A 25047-nucleotide genomic window follows, 5' to 3' on the forward strand; every position below is an offset into this window, starting at 1 on the left:
CTCCGCAGATCTGGTAGGACCCGCTTGGACTCTGCGCGTATCAAGTAGTCAATTGTGGAGAGCAGCTGCCCTCAGAGATCTGGGCTGCTTCTGAGGTGCTGCCTGAGGAAGTGTCAACCACAGTTACCACGATTCCACTGGGGCTCTGCCCCGCTACACTGAGTCACTTCTGCGTCCCAAGATCTAATCTTTTCTCTCAATCCTCTGTTTCCCAGATCCAGTGCCATGCTGTGGCCTGGAGTGCGTGGGGCCAGAGTGTTCACTCTGCTCAGGCTGTGGTGCATGGCAAGGTGGTCTCAGGAAACCCAGCATCTGCTAGGGCAGATGTCTTTCTTCCCTGCCTGAGGGCAAGTCAGTGAGTCCAGTCTTCTCACAAGCAGAGTCCCGCCTTCACCAGACTTTCTATCTGATTCAGTGGTCTTCCAGACAGCTAAAGGGGGCTTGTCTTCTTCACACAATACTCACAGACTGGGCTGTCCAGTCTGTGGCTCACGCTGCTCCCTCCCCAGGGCTGGTATCTGCCCATGTGGTCTTCCTTTTCCTCCAAGTCCACTCCCAGGAACACAGGTCCCAACCAGAGACTTTTCTCTCTGTCCTACCCATTATGTGGGTATCTTTCTTACAGCCTTGGTCATACAGGAGTCCTTCTACCAGTTTACAGTTAGTTTTCAGTGAGGATTGTCCCACACGTAGATGTACTTTTTAAAATAATTATGTATTTATTTTGGCTGTGCCAGTTCTTAGTTGCGGTACAGGGAACCTTCAGTCTTCACAACGTGTGGGATCTCTAGTTGTGGCATGCCAACTCTATCTGCAGCATGTGGGACCTAGTTCACTGACCGGGATCAAACCCAGATGCTGTGCATTGGGCGTGTGGAGTCTTAGCCATGGGAACACCAGGAAAGTCTTGTACATGTATTTTTGATATGTTCCTAGAGGGATGTGACCTCCGCATCCTCTTACTCTGCTGTCTGGATCTCCCTCCTCTCCCTAAGAGTACTTTGCAAATCTTTTATTTCACACCAAAGTTCTAGGTTCTCCAAACAGTCCCTCCTTCTCAAAGCAGTACACATGCAGTTGCACTCAAACAAGTACCCTTGGGAATTGAAAGTTAAGCAGCAACACAAAATGCACCTTTCTGACCTTTCCTTGTAGACTTAGCTGAAGAGGGGTGTGTGTGTGTGTTGTTTTTGTTTTTTGGCTTTGTTTTCTTTTGACCTACAGCATAGTTACATTTGGCGGCCATTTATGCAATAACAATTCTGGACCCTGAACAACAGGTTGAATTCTAAATTTACTTACAGTTTCACTATATTTATTTCATAGACCCAGTCAGTAAAGATTCATTTTGTACCAAAGTAAAAAACTGCTGCAACTCCATCCAGGTAATCATTGTGCATTCAGATGGAACATAATCTTGCATTAGAATTCTGTGGTTCTTCAATATTCTTTCATAGGACATGTGGATATTAAAATGCACTCAGCTGCCCTTTGAGTCAACCATAGTTTCAGTATCTTTTACTTAAAGGATATGAAAGCCTAGGACACTGTTGTAGAATTGGGAATAATTCATATAAGCACAACAAACCACATGAATAAAATAGTAGTCATGTACTAACAAAGCCAACAATGTTGGGACCGTAACATTATTATTTTTAAAGATTGATGGCAAATTACAGTAAATGTTTCCTTTAATGCCATATAGATGTTTCTCTAACACAGGATTTCAGGGGGCTCAGCTAGAGTGCTGCAGCTTGTTTTCAACTACATTAAATCACTTTATCAATATACTTCAGTTTTAACAAAAGCTTTTCTAAAGCTTACTGGAGACCTGACTTCTCAAATAGATTTATGGAAAGAGTTCACTATTTACTCACAGGTAAGCTTATTTACAGTATAAAAAATTCATGCTAAATGTTCTTGGCCATATATGTTTTATGTTTTACCCTTGTTTCATTTTAATCCTCTTTCTTGTTTTAATCATCTTCCTTTTTAAATAACTTTTTTAAAAAAACATACCTGTGATGCCATGTAGAATGTGTCTGCCTTTTGGTCCCTCTGGCCCAGTAGTCTACCTCTGACAGAGGCACCAAGTGGTATGCTATAGAATGACATATTTATCCTCCTGAACTAGTCCTTGAAAGGCTAGAGAATCTTCCCATATTGTGCTAACAATATCTTATATTTTTTTGGAAGAAATAATCCATTGTAGAAATTTATCAGCCACATGTATATCTAATCCTATGGAGTGCCCGCTTGTATTTTTTTTGGAGAAAGTTCAAACATTTACTAGCTTTTTCATGAAGTCAAAGGTAACTTTAGTGTGTAAAATTTCCTTTTGAAAATAAAGTGCTAGAGTTCCAGGATCTAATGCACAAGTTTGCATGTTTTCCTGTGCATATCTTTGGCAGTCCTATAGATAATATTCACCAATCTTTTCTTAGTCTTTGCCTTTCTAATGCTAAAAGCCTTTGGTTTTACTTTTTACTTGACTTGTAGCTCCTATGCTCCCTTAGTAATTTTAGTTGCCTTTTCATATTTCCATTTTATATTCTGCCAAAGGTGTCTTCACCAGAACTGTACACAGATACCATCTTGCCATTGCCAGGGGTTCAGTGAGAGGGAAGAATATATGTGAAAAGTTGAATTGTACAAGATTCTTGGCCACCTCAAACCCTCCAGTCAAATATTATCAAGGGGGGAAATGAAATCTTAGTATTTGGGAACATAGAATAGAAGCTCATGATTTTTAATGCTGTTTTGAGTCAAGGTAGTATTTTAACTGTGGTTTAAGTACTATGGAAAGTTAACAAATGAAGCAGAAGACATAGCTTTTGCCTTTGAAAAAGTTCCTATTAAATAGGAGAGCTGTGAGAAACACACATATATACACAGCGCAAAGTAACATGCAAGCAACTGTTGTACAGAAATAGAAGTAAAATGGCTAGGTGACTAAGAGGCCTAAAAGAAAGAAGATGAAAAGATTGTTATTATAGAAGTAACCTGAGCTGAGCCTTGAGAAACGAGAAAAATCAATCCTAGATGACCTTAAAGAGTGCCTGTTTAGGAGACTGGAATAATAGAGTGGTAAGGGGGAAATGCAGATGGTAATAGCCTGTGTGCTAAATGGATAATGAAGCAATAGAGGCAGCAGATGGAGACAGTTTGGCAAGGAAAAGAAGGAGATAAATAGTTTGATAACTAGATAAAAGGGCAGTTGGGTCATTTTATTCCTTTCTTTTTATTAAAGAGAGACGTGTGGTTGTTTGAATAAGACACCAATAGAGAAGGAGACATTGAGGACGCTAGGAAGAAAGGAGATGGTAAAGGGACCAAAGTCTCTTGGGAGAAGAGAAGGGGAGGGAGAAGCCTCAGAGATAAACTGACACCGATTGTATTGCACACTGAGTACGAGAGAGACATTTTGATACTATGGAAATAAGAGATAGGGGTTCAAAAAGGGAGCACAATATGTTCAATAAATGTTATCATCTATTATGATTATTATTACTATTATTATGGTCTGTAATGTATTTTTTTTGTGAAGAAAAGTTTTAATTTGATATATATTTTCTGGATTCCTAAAATCTTTTAAAATATGTAGCAATATGACAACCCATGAGAACTAGTGCCTAAGCTGGCCACTTCTCTTTCCCAAGACCTGGCACAAGATATATGTGTTCAGGTATATGTGCTCAGACTCTTTGCAACCCCATGGACTGTAGCCCGCCAGGCTCCTCTGTCCATGGGATTATCCAGGCAAGAATGTTAGAGTGGGTTGCTATGCTTTCCTCCAGGGGATCTTCCCAACCCAGGGATCAAACCCAGGTTTCCCGTATTGCAGGTGGATTCTTTACCAGCTGAGCCACAAGGGAAGCCCACAAAAGGGGAAGCTAGAGAAAATGAGCTATGACCTTCCCTGCTGCCACCTTTCCAAAGTCCAGAAGGATGTGATCAGAGTAACCTACATGTAACAAACATATAACATTGTATAAAATTTATAAAATAGGCATCCCTGCTGTGAACTACCAATTACATGTCCTAAAAGTTCTGGCCAGGAGACAGTTCAGCCTCTAGATAGCAAGTGACCTTCTAATACCACTTGGAAACACATCAAAACTCTTATGACTCTCTATGGTAGTTTGTGTGAATGCATGTGTAGGTTATGCATGGCAATTTATACCTTCCAACCATATTTTTTGTCACAGCTTTGTTGAGATATACAGTTGCATGATTAGAACTTTTAAAAAGTGACAGGAATATGTACATCCATATACAGTTGTCTCTTGGTATCCATGGGGATGGGTTCTAGGACCCTCACAGATACCAAAATCTGTGGATGCTCAAGTCCCTTATAAAAAATGGTGTAGAATTCGTATATGCAGTCCTCCCATATACCTTAAATCATCTCTATATAACTTATAATACCTGATACAATGTAAATGCTGTTAAATAGTTGTAAACTTGTGTGCAGCAAATTCGATTTTTGCTTTGTCGAACTTTCTGGGATTTTTTTTTTTCTGAATATTTTTGATCTACCATTAGTTGACTCTACAGATATGGAAACCATGGATATGGAGGGCCAACTGTTATTTACATACTATGTAATTCACTGGTTTAATGTCTACAGCTCAGTGATTCTTAGTATATTTAGAGTTGGGTAGCCATCACTACAATTTAATTCTAGAATAGTTTCATCATGCCAAAAATATACTTCATAGGCACTGGCAGTCGCTTCCCATTCCCAGCTCCCCCCAGCCCCTGGCTACCACTAATGTAGTTTCTGTCTCTATAGACTTGCCTGTTTGTACATTTCATATAAACGCAGTCAAAATATGTAGACTTTTCTTTCTGGCTTCTTTCACTTAACATAAGGTTTTCAAGGTTGTCCATGTTGTAGCATATACCAATACTTGGCTCCTTTTTATGGCTGAATAATATTTCGTCGTATGAATATAACATATTTGTTTATCCATTCATTAGTTGATGAATCTTTATGGATTTTCACCTTTTTTGGGTGTTATGAATAATACTGATATATGTTCAAAGATAGATCATAGAGTCTAAATCCAATTCAAAATTCATCCTTTAACTAATGGTACAATTTTAATAATGCCATTTTATTGCTGTCTGGGAAGATGTATGTAATAGTCAATAAGCTACTGTCCTGGAATCTGAAGTCTGTCAGTGTATGGTCATAACTGTTAACACCTATACTGTACTGTATTTCTCAAGTGTAAGAATAGGCTCCCCGGTGGCTCAGTGGTAAAAAATCTACCTGCCAAGGCAAGAGACACAGAGAGAAGGAGTCAGTCCCTGGGTCAGGAAGATCCTCTGGAGGAAGAAATGGCAACACACTCCAGTATTCTTTCCTGGAAAATCCCATGGACAGAGGAGCTGGGTGGGCTACAGTCCATGGGGTCACAAAGAGTTGGACACGACTGAGCAACTGAACCTGCATTCAAGATTAGTTAATGGACTTTTCTACACAATCAGCTATGTATTATCAGTGTCAATAAAACAGAGATATTTCATTTCTGAGCATATTTTATTCGCAGTTAATTCCCAAAGTTCTATGTGTGTAGATGATTTCAATTCTTCCTCCCACCAAACCTTGTACTGAAATGTCAAAGTACTAAATAAATTATCAAGATTACTATTTTATTTTATTAATTGATTGAAATAGCAATTACCAAGCACCTACTACATCCAAAGTTCATTCTTCCTTATCTTTCTCTTGCCTACTAAGTGTAACAATATGAAAGTGAAAGTGAAGTCATTCAGTCATGTCTGACTCTTTGTGACCCCGTGGACTGTAGCCTACCAGGCTCCTCCGTCCATGGGGTTCTCCAGGCAAGAATACTGGAGTGGGTTGCCATTTGGGATCGAACCTGGGTCTCCTGCATCGCAGGCAGACGCTTTAACCTCTGAGCTGCCAGGGACAATATGAAAGGCATGTGTAATACACTATCTGGAAAGTGAGAGTTGAATACATGTTTTTCTTGAATGGTTCACATAAGGAAAATTATACAAAGCCACATAGATGGACAGGATAGGTTTTTCATTATCTCCTTTTCATCTCTGAAAAAGATCACTTTTGATCACTGGGAATAAAACCATTTTGCTCCAAGCACAGATATTCTAAATTTCACAATGATTCAAGTGTTACTGTGAAACACTTATTATATTTGAAAGAACACAGAGAAGATGGTACTTAAATCATGAGACACACACTAGGACTAATTCAGGTGAAAGACTGTACCAAAGCCATTTGATTGTGTCTTTTAATGGTTTGGAACATGCTATAGGATGAAATGAAGGGGAACCAGGACCTTAAGGCTTATTTCTTTTTTATATCATTGGACAACATCCCCTTCCATTAAAATGGTACTTTTTTAGCTTAGGTGCTTTTTATGGAATTTGCAAATGTCTTTAAAAGACTGTAAGATTGTTGTTATGGGCACCAGCACAGCCTTTAACCTAGTGATTTTTACACAAGGACCTGGTAGTGGACAGGGAAGCCTGGTGTGCTGCAGGCCATGGGATCGCAAAGAGTCAGACATGACTGAGACCAAACTGAACTGAAAAAACTATATTCTTGACATATAAATGTGTTTATTTTTTCTACGTAATATAACTAGACTGCATTCAATGATTCTGTGCAAAACTCAGTGGGACATTCCTAGAAGACCCCACTCCCCCTTCTCAGCCCCCTTCTGCAGCCCCCCCCCCCCCGGGAGCCCCAGAGGCACAGGGCCTCCTCCTATCCCCACCCGCCCTGCCTCCCTCCCTCCCTCCCTCCCTCCCACTCTCCCTCTTTGGCCAGCCTGTTGATAAACATTGAATTTGGAAGATGCTTTGGGATGGAGAGAGGCCAGCGTCCAGGCACCCCCCTCCAATTAGGAACCCTGGGGTGCTGCCTGTCCGCCCATGCGGCCTGATTCCTGGTGACACTCTGCCCCCTGCTACTAGCAGCCGTCATGTCTTCTAGGAATGTCCCACTGAGTTTTGCACAGAATCATTGAATGCAGTCTAGTTATATTACATAGAAAAAATAAACACATTTATATGTCAAGAATATAGTTTTTTCAGTTCAGTTTGGTCTCAGTCATGTCTGACTCTTTGCGATCCCATGGCCTGCAGCACACCAGGCTTCCCTGTCCATCACCAACTCCCAGAGCTTACTCAAACTCATGTCCATCAATTCGGTGATACCATCCAACCATCTCATCCTCTGTCGTCCCCTTCTCCTCATGCTTCCATCTTTCCCAGCATCAGGGTCTTTTTCCAATGAGTCAGTTCTTCACGTCAGGTGGCCAAAGTGTTGGAACTTCAGCATCACTCCTTCCAATGAATATACAGGACTCATTTCCTTTAGGATTGACTGGTTTGATCACATTCGTGTCCAAGGGACTCCCAAGAGTCTTCTCCAACACCGCAGTTCAAAAGCATCAATTCTTCAGCGCTCAGCTTTCTTTATGGTCCAACTCTCACATCTATATATGACTACTGGAAAAACCATAGCTTTGACTAGATGGACCTTTGCTGGCAAAGTAATATCTCTGCTTTTTAATATGCTGTGTAGGTTTGTTATAGTTTTTCTTCCAAGGAACAACCTATCTTATAAGAACAACACTATTATAATCACATTATTAGTATTCAGGTATGTGTCTCAATGAAACTTTGGATTAGTCAATAGAACCACTACACATGATGTCTGTCACCAGTTCCTCCATCTGTATTTAATCTTACAGGTAGATTGACCTTTTCCTTTGCATCACCAGTTTGCCATCCTTCAACCTGGCCTATCTGCCATTGTTTTTTTCCTACTCAGCAGTTGATGCCTGTGTTGCAACCTATAAAGAGAGTGTTTAGCTCAAACTAAATTGGTGGATATTGGTGAGACTATGATAACTACAGTACTTCACAGTTTGATATAATCTTCTTGGATTTGTGCAGGAGGCATTTGTTATTAGAGAATATGTTCTTCTAGGGCCTTCTGATATACTTCAGTAAAATAACTGATTAAATGACAATTAAAACATGAATATTACAAAATCTGTACCCTAGTGCTATATTTTAACTCTGCCACTGATGATTTGCAAATGAAGAATCAGAGTCAACGTTAAGTTTGTCCAAAAGTATTCCACTTACCTATATTGATATAGAATTTCATCGTGAAATCACGCTACATATTGTTTTTTGCATGTAATTTCCTTCTCTTTGGTTTTCCCCTTTGAACTACATTAAGAAAACTAATGAAATAATAAATTAACCAATAATCACTATATTGTAATCCATAACTAGTTTTGAGAGAAGTGAAAATGGAGCAGTCTATTTAGTGAAGTAAATTGCTAACAGGGAGATACCTTCCTTTCTGATGCACTAAGCTCTAAAAGATTAGGGGCTGAGAAATTTTGTATCTGCAAGCTGTGAGAATTTTTCTAATACCAAATCACTGCAAAAAAAACTTGCTTTGCTATTTTTATTTAAATTATAGTCCACATGTTCATTCATGTTAGCCTGTCTCTTTAACTACCTTGTCTTAACTGTGATACCAGTTCTCAAAGGGTAAGACCATCTTCTTTTAAAATCATTTTATAGATGACATGTATATATGCTTTGTATATTTAGTAATTCTAAAAACCAGGGAACTCCAACAACACAACTTCACAAGTTTATTTTCATTTAGTGAATAACATTAAAGTGGCCTTATGCAATATATGATGCTATAAAATGCAGAAGAGAGAGATACTGTAGCATTTGGTAAGGCTCATATATAAAGGTTAACATCAAAAAAAAAAAGGTTAATGTCCATCAGCCAGTTTTGTCCTGAGTTTTTAAAAATGACAACATCTGCATTCATTGGAGACCATGTTCAGCACCTTTAAAATACTATTTGCTGAACCTAAAACATTTTAAATTGTCTTATATTTATAATATTGTTTGCATGACCAAATGATGCATTTTAACCAGTGATAAAAGCCCCTAATGAGGCTAGCAGTTGGATAAACTGAACATTAAGTTGAGAATAGAAGTGTCCACATAAATACAGTCTGTTAAGTACTGCTCATTGAAGAGATCTGTCTGCTCCAGGACCTTGAGAGTTAAATGTATAATCAACCCGTTATGGACCAAACTTCTGTCTCACATGGAAAAAATAACTTCCACTGAAAAATAGGGTCCTCAGTTGGTCATTTATGATCTCAAAGGGCATATTTTATTATAAATGTCAATTTCACAAAATTATGTGTCCTGTAATACATAATTATGTTCAAAATTGCATTTGAAATCTATTATTAACAGTTAACAGTGAACATTCTTAAAATAGTTATTACTCTTGGCCTTAACACAAAAAGCAATAATGGAGGTATTTTAGGGAGTTAAAAGCTGCAAGGCATTGGCCTCCGAATAAAGTCACTGCAGGTGTGTTTCTTAATGGGCTGTTAATTTTATAGCTGGTGAACACAAAGGACAGAGACCATGTGTGTTTTTAAACTGTGTTTGGTGTGGAAAAGGAGTTGATGGCTGAAAAATATAAAGGCAGTGTGAAATAAGGCCAAATTGAGCTTGCCCTCCTGAGATGTAATCCTCCTTGCTCAAAACCAAGGCCAACTCAATTCTTGCCATTCTGCTTCTGTTCCCACCACCACATAACAAAGAATCCCAGAGAAACTTATATTAAGCCAGCACATCAGAAATAATTAGGAAATATGACAACAAATAATAAAGACCTAATACACTAACATTCTCTCACACTAACCAGCTCTATAAAGAGCTGTTTCCTGTTTTTGCTACCAAGTCACTCAAACTTAGAGTTTTGACTCCCTCCTCCTGCATCCCTCATACCTAGGTTCTCAGGGTTCTTAGAACTTTGCATCTCAGTGTGTGCGCTAAGGACCAAGAAACATGAGCGTTACTTGGGAACTCACAAGATCTAAGTTCTCCAACCAGGGATTGAACCTGGGCCACCACAGTGAAAGCATCTTTTCTTCCTGGGGAAATAATTTGTTTTATTGTTATCAGTTCAGTTCAAGTTCAGTTCAATCGCTCAGTCATGTCTGACTCTTTGTGACACCATGGACTGCAGCATGCCAGGCCTCCCTGTCCATCACCAACTCCTGGAGTCTACCCAAACTCAAGACTGAAGCGACTTAGCAGCAGCAGCAGCAGCATGTCCATTGAGTCGATGATGCCATCCAACCATCTCATCCTCTGTCGTCCCCTTCTCCCATCTTCAGTCTTTCCCAGCATTAGGGTCTTTTCAAATGAGTCAGTTCTTTGCATCAGGTGGCCAAAGTATTGGAGTTTCAGCTTCAACATCAATCGTTCCAATGAATATTCAGGACTGATTTCCTTTAGGATGGACTGGTTTGATCTCCTTGCTGTCCAAGGGACTCTCAAGAGTCTTCTCCAACACCACAGTTCAAAAGCATCAATTCGTGTTCCCCAGTGCACCAGCCCCAAGCTTCCTGTATCCTGCATCGAACCTGGACTGGCAATATTGTAAAGTAAAAAAAAATAATAATAACAAAAGCATCAATTCTTTGGCACTCAGCTTTCTTTATAGTCCAACTATCACATCCATACATGACTATGGGAAAAACCTTTGACTAGACAGACCTTTGTTGGCAAAGTAACATCTATGCTTTTTAACATGCTGTCTAGGTTGGTCATAACTTTTCTTCCAAGGAGCAAGTGTCTTTTAATTTCATGGCTGCAGTCACCATCTGCAGTGATTTTGGAGCCCCAAAAAATAAAGTATGTCACTGTTTCCACTGTTTGCCCTTCTATTTCCCATGAAGTGATGGGACCAGATGCCATGATCTTAGTTTTCTGAGTGTTGAGCTTTAAGCCAACTTTTTCACTCTCCTCTTTCACTTTGGTCAAGAGGCTCTTTAGTTCTTCTTCACTTTCTGCCATAAGGGTGGTGTCATCTGCATATCTGAGGTTAATATTTTTCCTTGCAATCTTGATCCCAGCTCGTGCTTCATGTAGCCCAGCATTTTGCATGATGTACTCTGCATATAAGTTAAATAAGCAGGGTGACGATATACAGCCTTGACGTATTCCTTTCCCAATTTGGAACCAGCCCATTGTTCCATGTACATTTCTAACTGCTGCTTCTCAACCTGCATACAGATTTCTCAAGAGGCAGGTAAGGTGGTCTGGTATTCCCATCTCTTTCAAAGGCTTTGGCATAGTCAATAAAGCAGAAGTAGATGTTTTCCTGGAACTCTCTTGCTTTTTCGATGTTCCAACGGATGTCAGTAATTTGATCCCTGGATCCTCTCTGCCTTTTCTAAATCCAGCTTGAACATCTGGAGGTTCATGGTTCATGTACTGTTGAAGCTTGGCTTGGAGAATTTTGAGCATTACTTTGCCGGCATGTGAGATGGGTGCAACTGTGCGACAGTTTGAGCACTCTTTGGCATTGTTATAAATAATAAATAATTATTATAGTAATTATTATATAATAATTTGTTTATATAATATATATTATAATTTGTGTATATATAATAATATATAATTTGCTTTGTTGATATAAATAATTATAAATAATAATCTTTATAGTTTAGGTATATTTTTTATAAGAAACATATAATTAGATATTTCTTCTTCATTCAGATTGGTCGTTCTTACTGTTTAACGCAAATGTCTAGTTCATGACTCCTTATTTTTAATGATAAATACAGGTATATGGCAGAAGGAAATGACAACCCACTCCAGTTTTCTTGCCTGGAGAATCCCGTAGACAGAGGAGCCTGGCGAGCTACAGTCCATGGGGTTGCAAAGAGTCAGACATGACTGGGAGCAACTAACACACACACACACACACACACACACACACACACACACACAGATATATGGGGCTTCCCCGGTGGCTCAGATGGTAAAGATATAGATATATGAAATTTATCTTCCATCTTCCTCATGCTTTCTAATTGACCCATCTAGTCTGTATTCCCTTTCTTGTCTTCATTTAGAATGAATTATTTTTATCTCAGTACTATTTTCTCTATGCTAGTTCAAAAAATAAATTTTTATCTTTTAGTATTTACAAAAGATAAAATACAAAATTACAATAAGATTTTTGAATTTATAGTAATCTGAAGTTAATTGATATTTGTACCATTCCTTAGGATAATCCAGCTTTACACTTCCCAGATAATATGTGATTTTTTTAACCTAATTGTGGCAAATATGGTCATATATATTTAAAGTATACGTCATGATGACTTGATATACATATATATTATAAAATGGTTTCCAAGATCAAGATAATGAAAACATTTATCACCTCACATCGTTAACACATGTCAGCTCGTGTGTGTGTGTGTGTGTGTGTGTGTGTGTGTGTGGTTGAAAATGCTTAATATTTACTCATAGCAATTTTCAAGTATATATTACCATATCATGAACTATATTCACTATGCTGTATATTAGAGCCTCAAAACTTTTTATAAGTGAAAATTTGTTTCCTTTGACCTATATCACCCCATTTCCCCCTCCCTCCAGCCCTGGCAACCAGCATTCTATTCTTATTTGTATGAAATCAACTTTTGTCTGTCTGCCTTATTTCACTAAGCACAATGCCCTTCAGATTCATCTTTATCCATTTATCCACTGAAGGACATTCAGGTTGTTTCCATATCTTGGCTATTGTGAATAATGCTGCAATGAATGTGGGATCCTGATTTCGATTTCTTTGGATATATACCCAGAAGTAGCAATGCTGTATCATATGGTAGTTCTATTTTTGGCTTCCTTTGTGGCTTAGCTGGTAAAGAATCCACCTGCAATGAGGGAGACCTGGGTTTGAAATCTGGGTTGGGAAGATCCCCTGGAGAAGGAAAAGGCTACCTACTCGAGTATTCTGGCCTGGAGAATTCCATGGACTGTATAGTCCATGGGGTCACAAAGAGTCAGACATGACTAAGCAACTTTCACTTTCACTTTTATTTTGCATTCCCACTGATGTAGCCACGCGTTCCGGGAAACAAACTCACTCAGATGGACAATGCAGATAGTGGAGTGTAGTTATTACACCAGTGGGCCCAAGGCAGAGTCGCCTCTTAGCCAAGAACCCCGACCAGCATTTGTGAAAATCTTTTATACCCCATGTGTATGTGTCTGAACCCACCACTCCAAATTCCTTGAGACTTATATGAACCAAGGAAAATACAATCCCAATAACCCCATCATTCACGTGCCACATACTCATGTGCTCAAACAGTCAAACAATTAGTCAATAATCAATACACCTGAGGTTACACTCCGATAGATACAGAAAAATTTATGGCCTGTCTGGAGGAAGGGGTGATTAGTGTATGTTTTCTCTTAGGCAAAGAGTAACCTAGATATGATCTTCAAGGTTCCCCTGTCTGGAGGGGGTCTTATCCTTCTGTTGTTGTTTTCATAGGCACTAAACACAGAGTTCAGAGTCCATTGGAAAGGTGGCCGAGCATGATCAGCATGAACAGGCCTAAGATGGAGTCCAGGCCCTATGAATTCCTTCTTCACCACCAACAGTGCGCAAGGGTTTTCTTTTCTCCACATCCTAACCAATATTTATCTCTTGTCTTTTTGATACTATCCAGCCTAACAGGAGTGAGGTGACATCTCATTGTGATTTTGATTTGCATTTCCCCAGTGATTAGTGATGTTAAACATCTTTCATATACCTATTGGTTATTAATATGTCTTCTTTGGAAAATATATATACTCAAGTCCTTTATCCATTTTTAAAAACTGGATTATTTGCATTTTGTTATTGAGTTGTACAAGTTCTTTATATATTTTGGATATTAATGCCTTATCAGATACACTTCGCCTTCCATCCTTTCCCTCTAACCCTACTTCCAGCTTCTTCTATCTACATACACGTACCCTGCACCTTAGCTTTATAGAGTCTCTCTCTGTTTTGGTTCAAGCTGTTCCTTTCACATGGAAAATTCTTCCCACAGAAAATTCTTCAACTCTGTTGAAATCCTTTCCATCCTTTAAGGCTCATCTTGAGTACCACTTCCCATAAATATGCTTTTCTGATTCACTCATTTGTTTATTCATTGAATAAATATGTACTGATCACAGAACTACATTCTTCTGGTTACTGGAGATAAAGCAATAAACAAAACAGCCACAGCCTCATGGACCTTATATTCTATCAGGTGAAAACAGGTGATAAACAGGAAATAAGTAAAAGACATGTTATATTAAGTGGTGATAAGTGCTAAGAAGAAAATAAAAGAATATAAAGGGGGTTCAGACAGCCAGGAATGATGAGTATCCTCTGATCAAATACCTTTCCTTCCTTTGTATACCCAATGCAAGTATTTTCCTTTACAATGTGGCTATTTGCATATTTGCCCTATTTTTCTCTCTTATATTCAAAGTTCCTTGAGAGCCAGAACTTAATTTTACTCATCTTTGTATCTCCTTTACCATCTGAGCCACCAGGAAAGCGCATCGTAAAGGAGATATCTCCTGGGGTTCCCCTGGTACTTCAGCTGGTAAAGAATCCACCTGCAATGCAGGAGACCCCAGTTCAATTCCAGGGTTGGGAAGATCCCCTGGAGAAGGGAATAGCTACCCACTCCAGTACTGTGGGCTGCAGAATTCCATGGACTGTATAGTCAATGGGGTCACGAAGAGTCGGACATGACTAACTTTCGCTTATAGCTGTATCTCCTATACAGCTGTAGGTATCTCCAACAGCTACCAAGACAAAGTTCAGTAAATAATGGTTCAAATGACTCAAATGATGGAAATAAGTGCAATAGTACTTAAGAGGAAGGAGAGACTGATACAGTGGTTGGTTGGGAAAGACTCCTTGGAGATAGTTAATTTGGATAAGGTTTTACAAGATGGGTGGGGTGAAAAGGAAGGAAGAGCTGAGTAAGTCTGATTTGATATATATGTTCTTGAAAATCTAAAAACCATTGTTTTATTAACTGACTAATATTATGAATAATTTTCTTTATTTTTAAAACCAGTGTTTCAGAAGGGACGGGCAATAGACACTGGAGAAGTTGACATTGGTGCACAGGTCATGCAGACCATTCCACCTGGCTTATTCTGGCGTTTTCAGATTACTATCCACCATCCTATATATCTGAAATTCAATATTTCTTTAGCCAAGGACTCATTGCTGGGAATTTATGGCAGAAGAAACATTCCACCTACACACACTCAGGTATTTGATATTGTAGATATTTCTTGACCCTTTCAGAGAGTGGCGGGATGAATAGTTCAGGGTTTGTGACTTGCAAAGTATGTGGGAGTCAAAGGTGATGGCAGACAATTTTGTAATGAGCAAATATCCAGAATAATCACAGTCAAGTGAATGAAAAAAAAAAAAAGATGCTATTGAGCAATAACAACTAGAATTTAGCAAAACAGGTTCAAAAAAGGAAGTTTAAGAAAATATTCTTGCAACTGAAGTTCTGCTTCCTGGAACAGGATGGTCATGAGCCTTCCCAGCCCCCTCCTCTTTTTTAGTCTTGGTGCCCACACCTCCACTGGTTCCATACATTCCTGACCTGTTGTCCCAATAAAGGAATGCAAATCAAGAGGGAAATGTGTCAAAAAGGCGTGTTTTGTCTTGTAGGTAAAACATACTCCTTATTATTGTTAAGAAAAACTTAAATAGGTAAAACCTCTATGGTTTACAAGACCCTTCTAGAAACCTTTGCCACTTCCTTTCCCTTAATTTCTTTCTCTTATCTCTTCCTACACAAACCCATTTGAGGCCCTGTTCCATCTAGGTAGAATAAGGAATGGTAACCATTTGGGGCTTGGGATACATGTGCCATGTTCTTGTCCAATTAGGGACAAAAGAAAAGAGGACAGGGTCTTTGAATATTTCATTGTGTTACCACAAAAGTAGTACATTATGTTGAATGTTTTGACTATTCATTTATTAGTTTTAAAAACTAGAAAACTTTTTAATTTGTAATGACGATCATGGTAACATTTCAAGGGGAATGTCTATTTTCAAGTATCTTCTATCAGATACTTTTTTGTAAAATATCAAGATTCTCTTGCATAATACCAAATAATTCTTCTATATCTTGCTTAATTATTTTTAATACTCCAAAACTGAAGGGTTGGTAACATTTATAAATATCATGGAGGGTTATTTTGTTTTCAGAATTAATAATATGCTTTGGGGTTTAGATGTACTTAAGAATGAATTGCCTCTTTTCCCACTCTGCCCACTTCCAGGGCAAAGAAGCATGAAGTATAAGTGATGTGAGAGATGTTTATCAGTCTAGAGGTAAAAGTCGTGGCTCATATCTGTGTTTGCATTTGTTCCAGTTTGATTTTGTAAAGCTAATGGATGGAAAACAACTGGTCAAACAGGACTCCAGGAGCTCTGATGATACCCAGCATTCTCCTCGGAACCTAATCTTAACCTCACTGCAGGAAACAGGTTTCATAGAATATATGGACCAAGGGCCTTGGTATCTGGCATTTTACAATGATGGAAAAAAGATGGAACAAGTATTTGTGTTAACTACAGCAATTGGTAAGCTGCCTTGGCTATGATTTTGAATCGACAGCATAGCCCCAGAAAGACACAGTGATGAAAGAGATACAGATGTTATTGAAGCTTATTGCTCATTCTGTCTTAAAGTCATTACTCAGGATACATCACAATGAGACGGGTTTACATTGCTGTTGTCAGTACTGTTGTTTAAATGCAGATTAAGATTTTTAAAATGCTCCATTATTTGCGGCTATTTTAGGATACCTGCCATGCTCCTTTTTATATGTTTTCAACAGGAATAATACCCTGGATAACACTATTACTGAGACTACATAGATGAAAACCTTCACGAAGAAGGGAAATAAGCAAGAGAAGCCCTGTTAATTCAAGTTCTATTAAAAAAGAAAAGGCAAATAAATACCTTTTTGAAATGGAAAACCTAGCATCAACCGAGTTCTTCTTTAGAACAACTGATTCTGGAAACATTAAGATTGCAAAATATAACCTAAGCATAGAGAAGAGTCTTAAGGATAATAACTTGGGTCATTCAGAGTTCTTTTTTTTTTTTCTTTTTTTTAACTTTACATAATTGTATTAGTTTTGCCAAATATCAAAATGAATCCACCACAGGTATACATGTGTTCCCCATCCTGAACCCTCCTCCCTCCTCCCTCCCCATACCATCCCTCTGGGTCGTCCCAGTGCTCTAGCCCCATGCATCCAGTATCGTGCATTGAACCTGGACTGGCATCTCGTTTCATACATGATATTTTACATGTTTCAATGCCATTCTCCCAAATCTTCCCACCCTCTCCCTCTCCCACAGAGTCCATAAGACTGTTCTATACATCAGTGTCTCTTTTGCTGTCTCATACAAAGGGTTATTGTTACCATCTTTCTAAATTCCATATATATGCGTTAGTATACTGTAATGGTGTTTTTCCTTCTGGCTTACTTCACTGTGTATAATAGGCTCCAGTTTCATCCACCTCATTAGAACTGATTCAAATGTATTCTTTTTAATGGCTGAGTAATACTCCATTGTGTATATATACCACAGCTTTCTTATCCATTCATCTGCTGATGGACATCTAGGTTGCTTCCATGTCCTGGCTATGATAAACAGTGCTGTGATGAACATTGGGGTACACGTGTCTCTTTCCCTTCTGGTTTCCTCAGTGTGTATGCCCAGCAGTGGGATTGCTGGATCATAAGGCAGTGTTTAGTTTAAAAATCATCACAATGACTTGTTCACTGCGCTCAGAGCCTATTAAAGAATATTCTTTTCAGTACAATGTCTACACACACTCTTACTCATTTTCACCCTAGTTAATCAGAGACAGCTCACTCTTGTCATTTTGGGGGGTGAAGTCATTCCCCTTTATATAACCCTTTATATGAATAAAGCTGAGCTCTTTAGCAAATTTAGAGCCCTAAGAGTATACAACTCATAGACACAGTATTTTACTGTGTGAATTTTCTGAAACACATGTCTTTTAAAAGAAGGGAAAATATTTTACAGCTGTCAGTTTTCTATACAACTCTCACCACTTTATCCTTTAGTTAACCTGTTCTACCATATGTTTAGGATATCGTGTTGATTGTTAATAGATATGCCATGTGCTCTTTATAACAATTATATTCTTTATAACAATTATATTCTATTTTTACTTGATGCTGAAGACCTTTTGTCAGTATAAAATGGTATTCTAGCCACAGATTATCAAAAACTTGCCTCTAAAGTAATCAAAAAGGCAATAAAAATGCACCAATGATTTTTTCACTTAGAGAAAAGCTCTACTGATCTTACATCTTCAAAAGACAAAATGTTTGTTAAATTAGAAATATATATATATATATACATTTTAAGTCATGACACTGTTTTGCTTCTCAGAGATTCAGTGGGGGCAAATTCAACAATTGCATCTTTCATGATATTTGTCCACCAAGACTCAGTTTTGATAATGCAAACTAATCAGATATGAGAGATTGAGTTTCTCCTAAGAAATCAGAGCAATTAGAAGACTTAAAATATTTGTGAAGAGGATTTTCTCTCTTCCTGTTATCCTTACCCCTAAGTTCAAGTTAAAACACTAACCAAGCTATTAACCTTTCAAAAATCAATAGACCCAGAAACACGCTTGGAGTTTTTTTCATGTCCCTTAATTCCTTTCCCAAAGAACCTAACCTTTGAGATATAATTTCCTATTATCCAGAGATTAAGCTCTTAGTTTCACATGCAACAACATATTTGCTTCTTCCTTACACAAGTCTGTTTCTTATTTCTCCTACAATTTCACTTAAAGAGAATTCAAGTAAATTTGCCAAAATGTCAAAGGTATATAAATTATTTACTCTAAATTCTCCCCATTATTTTTATGTTTTTTGTAATCGTTAAAAGAGGATAATATATTTGCTCCTTTGTCTATTATGTGGTAATATTATAATCAGTTGGATTGATCTTAACTATATTTGGTCTGGAGAAGGCAATGGCACCCCACTCCAGTACTCTTGCCTGGAAAATCCCATGGAGGGAGGAGCCTGGTGGGCTGCAGTCCATGGGGTCGCTAAGAGTTGGACCCGACTGAGCGACTTCACTTTCACTTTTCACTTTCATGCATTGGAGAAGGAAATGGCAACCCACTCCAGTGTTCTTGACTGGAGAATCCCAGGGATGGGGAGCCTGGTGGGCTGCTGTCTATGGGGTCGCACAGAGTCGGGCACGACTGAAGCGACTTAGCAGCATATTTGGTCTGCTCATAGGGATCAAAACAGCATGATAACCATGTATTAAGTGACTAATATAGGGGAGCAACTAGCCTGTATTACTATATGTTATTTTCTAGTTTCATAGACAAAGTTATGAATAAGCCAAAGTCTTCACCAACCAGCTCAATAACATAATGTATACCATTAATGGAGTGCCATTCTGCCCCAAGCACTCTACATTCAGTTATCTTGTTTGATTCTCATCACAAGCCTAGCATAGGTATGCTGCTGCTGCTGCTAAGTTGCTTCAGTCGCGTCTGACTCTGCAACCCCATAGACGGCAGCCCACCAGGCTTCCCCATTCCTGGGATTCTCCAGGCGAGAGTACTGGAGTGGGTTGCCATTGCCTTCTCCAGCATAGGTATAGTGGTACTTATATTACAAATAAGAAATCAGAGACTTGGGATGAATAAAGAAGTCTCACAGCCAGCAAGTGGCAAAATTGATATGGGAGACACTCAATATCTCTGATTCCAAACCCCTGCTCTTTAGAATATGCTCATTCCATAGGATTACTCATTAGGTTTGGTTTCTCCCATGAGAAAATCTGCCAGAAGCAAAACCCATCATCAGCGCAGATGCAGATCCAAAAGCTCTAGCATAAGAACAGGGTTTTAATCATAGAACTTTAAAATAATTCTCAACGCTAATGAACTGGTGTCTAGGAAGTGATTCTGGAGTAAGATTTAAAAGATGGAAGACAAACTTCCTGGAGGCCATTATAAATAGAAAAGCACATTCTTTTTTATCACTATCTATTTATGTGTTTCTGCTGTAGCCATCCTCTTCTGGAGTCCCCAGGCTATCCCAATGTCTCTTTGATACCAGTGGAGGTGGCAGCTTCCAAAACCTCCTCCATTGCCTTCTCTTCTCATTTGCATTGCAGGTGTTAAGCTCTGTGCAGCATTATGGGCCTCAGGACAATTCTTAGATAGTCAATAAGACAGAGGGATTTTTATTTATTTTGATAGCAAATTTTATTAAACATTTTCTCTCTCCAGTAGCTACATTCCCACAAGGCTGCTTCCATGAAGCTGTCAATAGGACCTGGTATGAAATTAAATTCAAGTATATTTACCTTTGAAATTTTCCTCTATAGCCTCCTATTAACCATGCAGGGCAGGGAAAATCCAAATGTAGATTTAAGAATGGCCACTTCTTTTTGGTATAACAAAGCAAAACAAGAAAAGAGATAATAATTGTTCCATCTCTGAATGAAAAGAAATTAGACTCTTTGTGCCTTTTTGTAATGATCTTTTAAATAAAGGAATGATTTTCTGAAAATTACTAATGTTTTAATGAGTTAAAAAGTGGTTAGCTCATTGTCAAATGTTACATTCCTGCCAGCCCAGTTTTCAGCAAATGCCATGTGTCAGTTCTTATCCACTTCAGTTTTCTAGCACAGAAATCAGAGAACAGACCATTGTAAACTTGCAAAAAGGAATCTGATGTGTTCATATGGATGTCACAAGAATGATCTCCACTGTAGATAGGATAGCCATCCACATGGCCACTGGATTCATTCTCAGCTTCCTAAGGATCCCCTAAATGGACTAGATGCCACGTTTTTCCTCTTGCTTTTCTTCTGCCCAAGGCAGAATTCCAAGTCTAGATTAGAATTCCTCTAACCATGGAAGTTTGCTCTTTGAAGCACTGGTTCTCAATTCTTTAATTCAGTCTTCACCTGCAGGGTCACTTGAGGTATTTGTTAGAATGTAGATTACTGGGCTGCATCCTCAGAGATGGGGGCTTCCCAAGTGGTGCTAGAGGTAAAGAATCCTCCTGCCAATGCAGGAGACACAAGAGATGCACTTTCGATCCCTGGGTCAGGAAGATCCCCTGGAGTAAAAAATGGCAACCCACTCTAGTGTTCTTGCCTGGAAAATTTCATGAGCAGAGGAGCCTGGCGGGCTACAGTTGTTGGGGCTGCAGAGTTGGACACCACTGAGCAACCGAGCATGACTAATATCCTCAGAGATAGATTCAATAAATCTGGTGTGAAGCTCGGGTATCTGCATTTTAAGTACTTCAGGTGATCCTCCTGATGTAGGTGGTCAAAAGGCCACAATTGAAGAACTGCTATTTCTCAACTCTAATTGTAAATTCTCAGAGTTCAGTGGAAGACACCAAGACTATTTAACTAGAATATTTCCTTCTGATTGGAAATAGCTTATCCAAGTATAACTAGATGAAGTAGATGATTTGGATTGAAAAGAAAAAACTGGTACCTACGAGAAGTATGAGTGTAATGGGCCAGAACATAAAAGTCAGAATCCAGGAGTGCTAAGTTATAGAAAACATATGGAAAAAAGTCATGAAAAGGTGGAATTTTTTTAAACTGCAGGAGTAAAGTATACATAATCATAATAGGCCGTGGACTTGGAATTTGATGCTGTTACACTCAAATAAAATTTTAAACTAAAAACAGTTTTCAATATCATCGTCAGAGATTGATTTTCATAAAACTTTATAACTCTTCAATTAAGTTACTTAGCACAAGATTGGTCAAAGTTCTGTTGTATTGAAGATACTATGTTACCAGAACTATGTACGGGCACCTTCAAAGCCTTCTCAATTCCCCCTGAAACCTATTCTTCTCTAAGAATAGATTGAAGGGAAATTAGTGGCAAAGAACTGATAGGCATTTACAGCCAAGAAAGCATTTCTCAACAAAATGCTTAGGTTCTAATGCTTTTCATGGTGGTGAGTTTAATATGAACACTTACTTTAAAAGCTTTCCATTGTCACTTATTAGTGAAAATAAAATACTGATTATCATATTTAAGCTGTCAAGATAGTAGATTAAACATTTTAAGGTGCTAGAGAAGACATTTTTCTTTGCTACCACCTAAATTTAAAAAATAAACAATAGACTTCATTTTCTGGGTTATATTTTAAAGCCCTTTTTGCTTTTGAGAAATGACCTATAATCCTAGTACATTTTTAGTTTTATCATGAATGTCTTTTAAGAATTCAGCTCATCTAGACCCTTGATGCATTTTAGAGGTGAGGTTGGTTTTTAATACCACTCTTGAATAGCCAATTCAGCAAATCCAGGGTGCTTTAAATAATTTGGTACTGTGACCTCTTACAGAAATCTTTGGCATCTGACTTTAGACAGTAAGTGCTTTGTAGATAGCAGAGGGCAAAGATTGTTATAGGCCCAGGGTTTTCGCAATTTAGTAAAAAATAAAGACTGTACAGCCTATAGCTTTGTTCTTTTTTTTTTTTTCTTCTTTTTCTCTCTATTAATAGAAATAATGGATGACTGTTCGACAAATTGCAATGGAAATGGAGAATGTATCTCTGGCCATTGTCACTGCTTCCCAGGATTCCTTGGACCTGACTGCGCTAGAGGTAAGGTTGCCCTGTTATACCGATTGGTTAGGGAACTTGATGTCATTTGAGAACTTAGAATTAGTAACAATAGGAAAAGGAGGAGGGATAGGAGTGAGAGTAGCAGTAGCAACATCCGAGATGGTCTCTACCGGAAGTTGAGCACTTGCTCTGCCAGGCACCATTCTAAACACTTTGTGGTACTTTTAATTCATATATTGTATAATAATCCTATGCTATAGATCTATTATCCTGGCTTAATGGGCAAAGAAATAACATCAGAGAAGTCAAATCACTTAACTAAGGTTATCTAACCACTGAGATACCTGGATCCTCTGAAACCAACTACTCCATGATATTGGATTGGCCAAAAAGTTAATTCAGGTTTTTCCATAGCATCTTACGGAAAAGCTCAAGCAAACCTTTTGGCCAACTCAGTACTTCTATTCCCTTCATAAACTCATTTATAATGGAGGAACTTTGGGTAACCACTTATACAAACTAGGGTAAAGTGGAAGAGGTGGACAGTCACCAGCTAGCTGAGTAGCTTATAAAGCAAAGACTGGGAAGGCAGAAGTTAAAGTTTCAAACTTTACTAAACCAGACTTGCCCATAGTTTAATTCTTGAAAAGCTGTGGGTAAATCATGCTGGGTTTTCCCCACAGGCTTACAGTTATTATCAATACTTTAGAGATGCTTTCTGCTTGTTCACAATGTGTTCTTAAAGTTCTCAGTCTGCTAATGCTTTCATCTCAGGTTTCTCAGCCACTCAGTTTCTTTAGATTAAATTCTATTCAGCAGAGAATTCAATAGCACTTGCTAGATTCCCAGTTCTCCAATAGATCTTAAGGAGGGTAGGGGGTAGAAGCAGAGGTTATGGCTGGTATGGAAAAAAATGAATAAGACGAGATATAGGCCCTGCCCTCAGGGAGGTCCATATTTTTTTTAATAAGAAGACAAAGAATAACAGAGCAGAGTGAATGTTCCAATGAAGGTCTGCACAGCTGGAATAGGCACAGACATCTGTCCAGTACCAATCTCTAAATGCCCAACTTTTGAAAGATAACACTCTATAATAGGAATACCTTCCTCCTAGTTCTATGAATTTTATCTGCCTGAGGAAGAAACCCCAAAAGAGAGAAAAATCCTAACTTATAATAATGATGATGGTGATGATGATAGTTGTTTAAGAGTATCAAAAGCAAGTGCTTGAAATAATTTCTTCACTCAGGGTGTTTTTATAATTTATCTTTCCCCCAATCCCATAAGAGGAAAATTCTGTTTGTAATCATGAACATGTGCCGATTTAATAAAGGCTAAGCCAGAAATAGTACAATTTTTTTGCCAGAAATATTATATGAGAATCGATAGAGAATTACTCTTTGGAGATTTTACAAGCATTATGAGAACATTACAAGTTCATTTGCCAACCTTCAGATTCGTGCCCTGTGCTGTGTGGTGGGAATGGAGAATATGAAAAAGGACACTGTGTCTGCCGAAATGGCTGGAAGGGGCCAGAGTGCGACGTTCCAGAAGAGCAATGCATTGATCCAACGTGCTTTGGCCACGGCACCTGCATCATGGGAGTTTGCATCTGTGTGCCAGGATACAAAGGAGAAATATGCGAGGAAGGTCAGAGCCCTGTGTTAATATATTGCTTCAGGCTTTTCGCTCACTGAATGGTCCAAGGTGTCATTCTGTGTTTCTAGAAGAGACATAAGTGGTCTTTGCAAACCATAAATGCACAACATGTCTACTTAGTACATGGAGCAATGGGAGTTCATGTCTCTTCTGACAGCCTCTAATAATAACATGAGGCCATACCTCTGACCCTTACAGAGCAGTAGTGGAAAATGCCATACGCCCCCCTCATTTTAACACTGTTTTATGATGAAAATTTCCATCATGATTATTTTAGGTGTTAATTTATATGCTTTCATTATTATAGAGTGCACTAGGCTACATCTTTCTCTAAAGCACATAATAAAAATAATATTATTGTGCACATTTGGAACCATTTCATAAACGTTTTCTTTGGGAGTGATTTGTAATTACCATTATTATTATTGCTTTATATTATTTATTTTTATATACCTCATGCTGAAACTTGACCTCCCTGCCTAAGGAAGTAGGCTTACCACTAATGAGTTTCAAGACAATGCCTTTATATTAAAATTCACCCCAAAGGAGCATTACACATACATGCACAATAATTTTATCATTTAAAAAACATACTTTGAAACAGCAGTAGTTTTATCATTTAAAGAAGACACATTGGAAAATAAGTTTGCTAGTAATCAGACCTTTTTCATGCCACATTCCTCAAATAAGACTGATTTCAGAAATAATATTAAACCATTACCATGGGAGATGGTCTCATCACAACTGTTGTTCAGGAAATAGATTGCTGAAAATGCACTATAATTGCTTTTTAAAGATGGCTCATTAAG

The 25047-nt window shown here is 38.4% G+C and overlaps 1 protein-coding gene across 6 annotated transcripts in view; it reads left to right on the plus strand.

The window, feature by feature from the left end:
- The window catches only part of TENM1 (teneurin transmembrane protein 1), a 908231-nt gene that overhangs the window by 603426 nt on the left and 279758 nt on the right, over nucleotides 1-25047 (plus strand). For all 6 annotated transcript variants that reach the window (XM_027535180.1, XM_027535182.1, XM_027535183.1 and 3 more), the window contains 4 exons: nucleotides 14997-15196; nucleotides 16321-16531; nucleotides 22517-22618; nucleotides 24035-24229. In XM_027535180.1, the coding sequence (XP_027390981.1) occupies nucleotides 14997-15196; nucleotides 16321-16531; nucleotides 22517-22618; nucleotides 24035-24229 (708 nt within the window). The remainder of the gene's footprint in view (nucleotides 1-14996; nucleotides 15197-16320; nucleotides 16532-22516; nucleotides 22619-24034; nucleotides 24230-25047) is intronic.

This window comes from Bos indicus x Bos taurus, chromosome X, assembly GCF_003369695.1.
Source record: "Bos indicus x Bos taurus breed Angus x Brahman F1 hybrid chromosome X, Bos_hybrid_MaternalHap_v2.0, whole genome shotgun sequence".
Taxonomy (NCBI): Eukaryota; Metazoa; Chordata; class Mammalia; order Artiodactyla; family Bovidae; genus Bos; species Bos indicus x Bos taurus.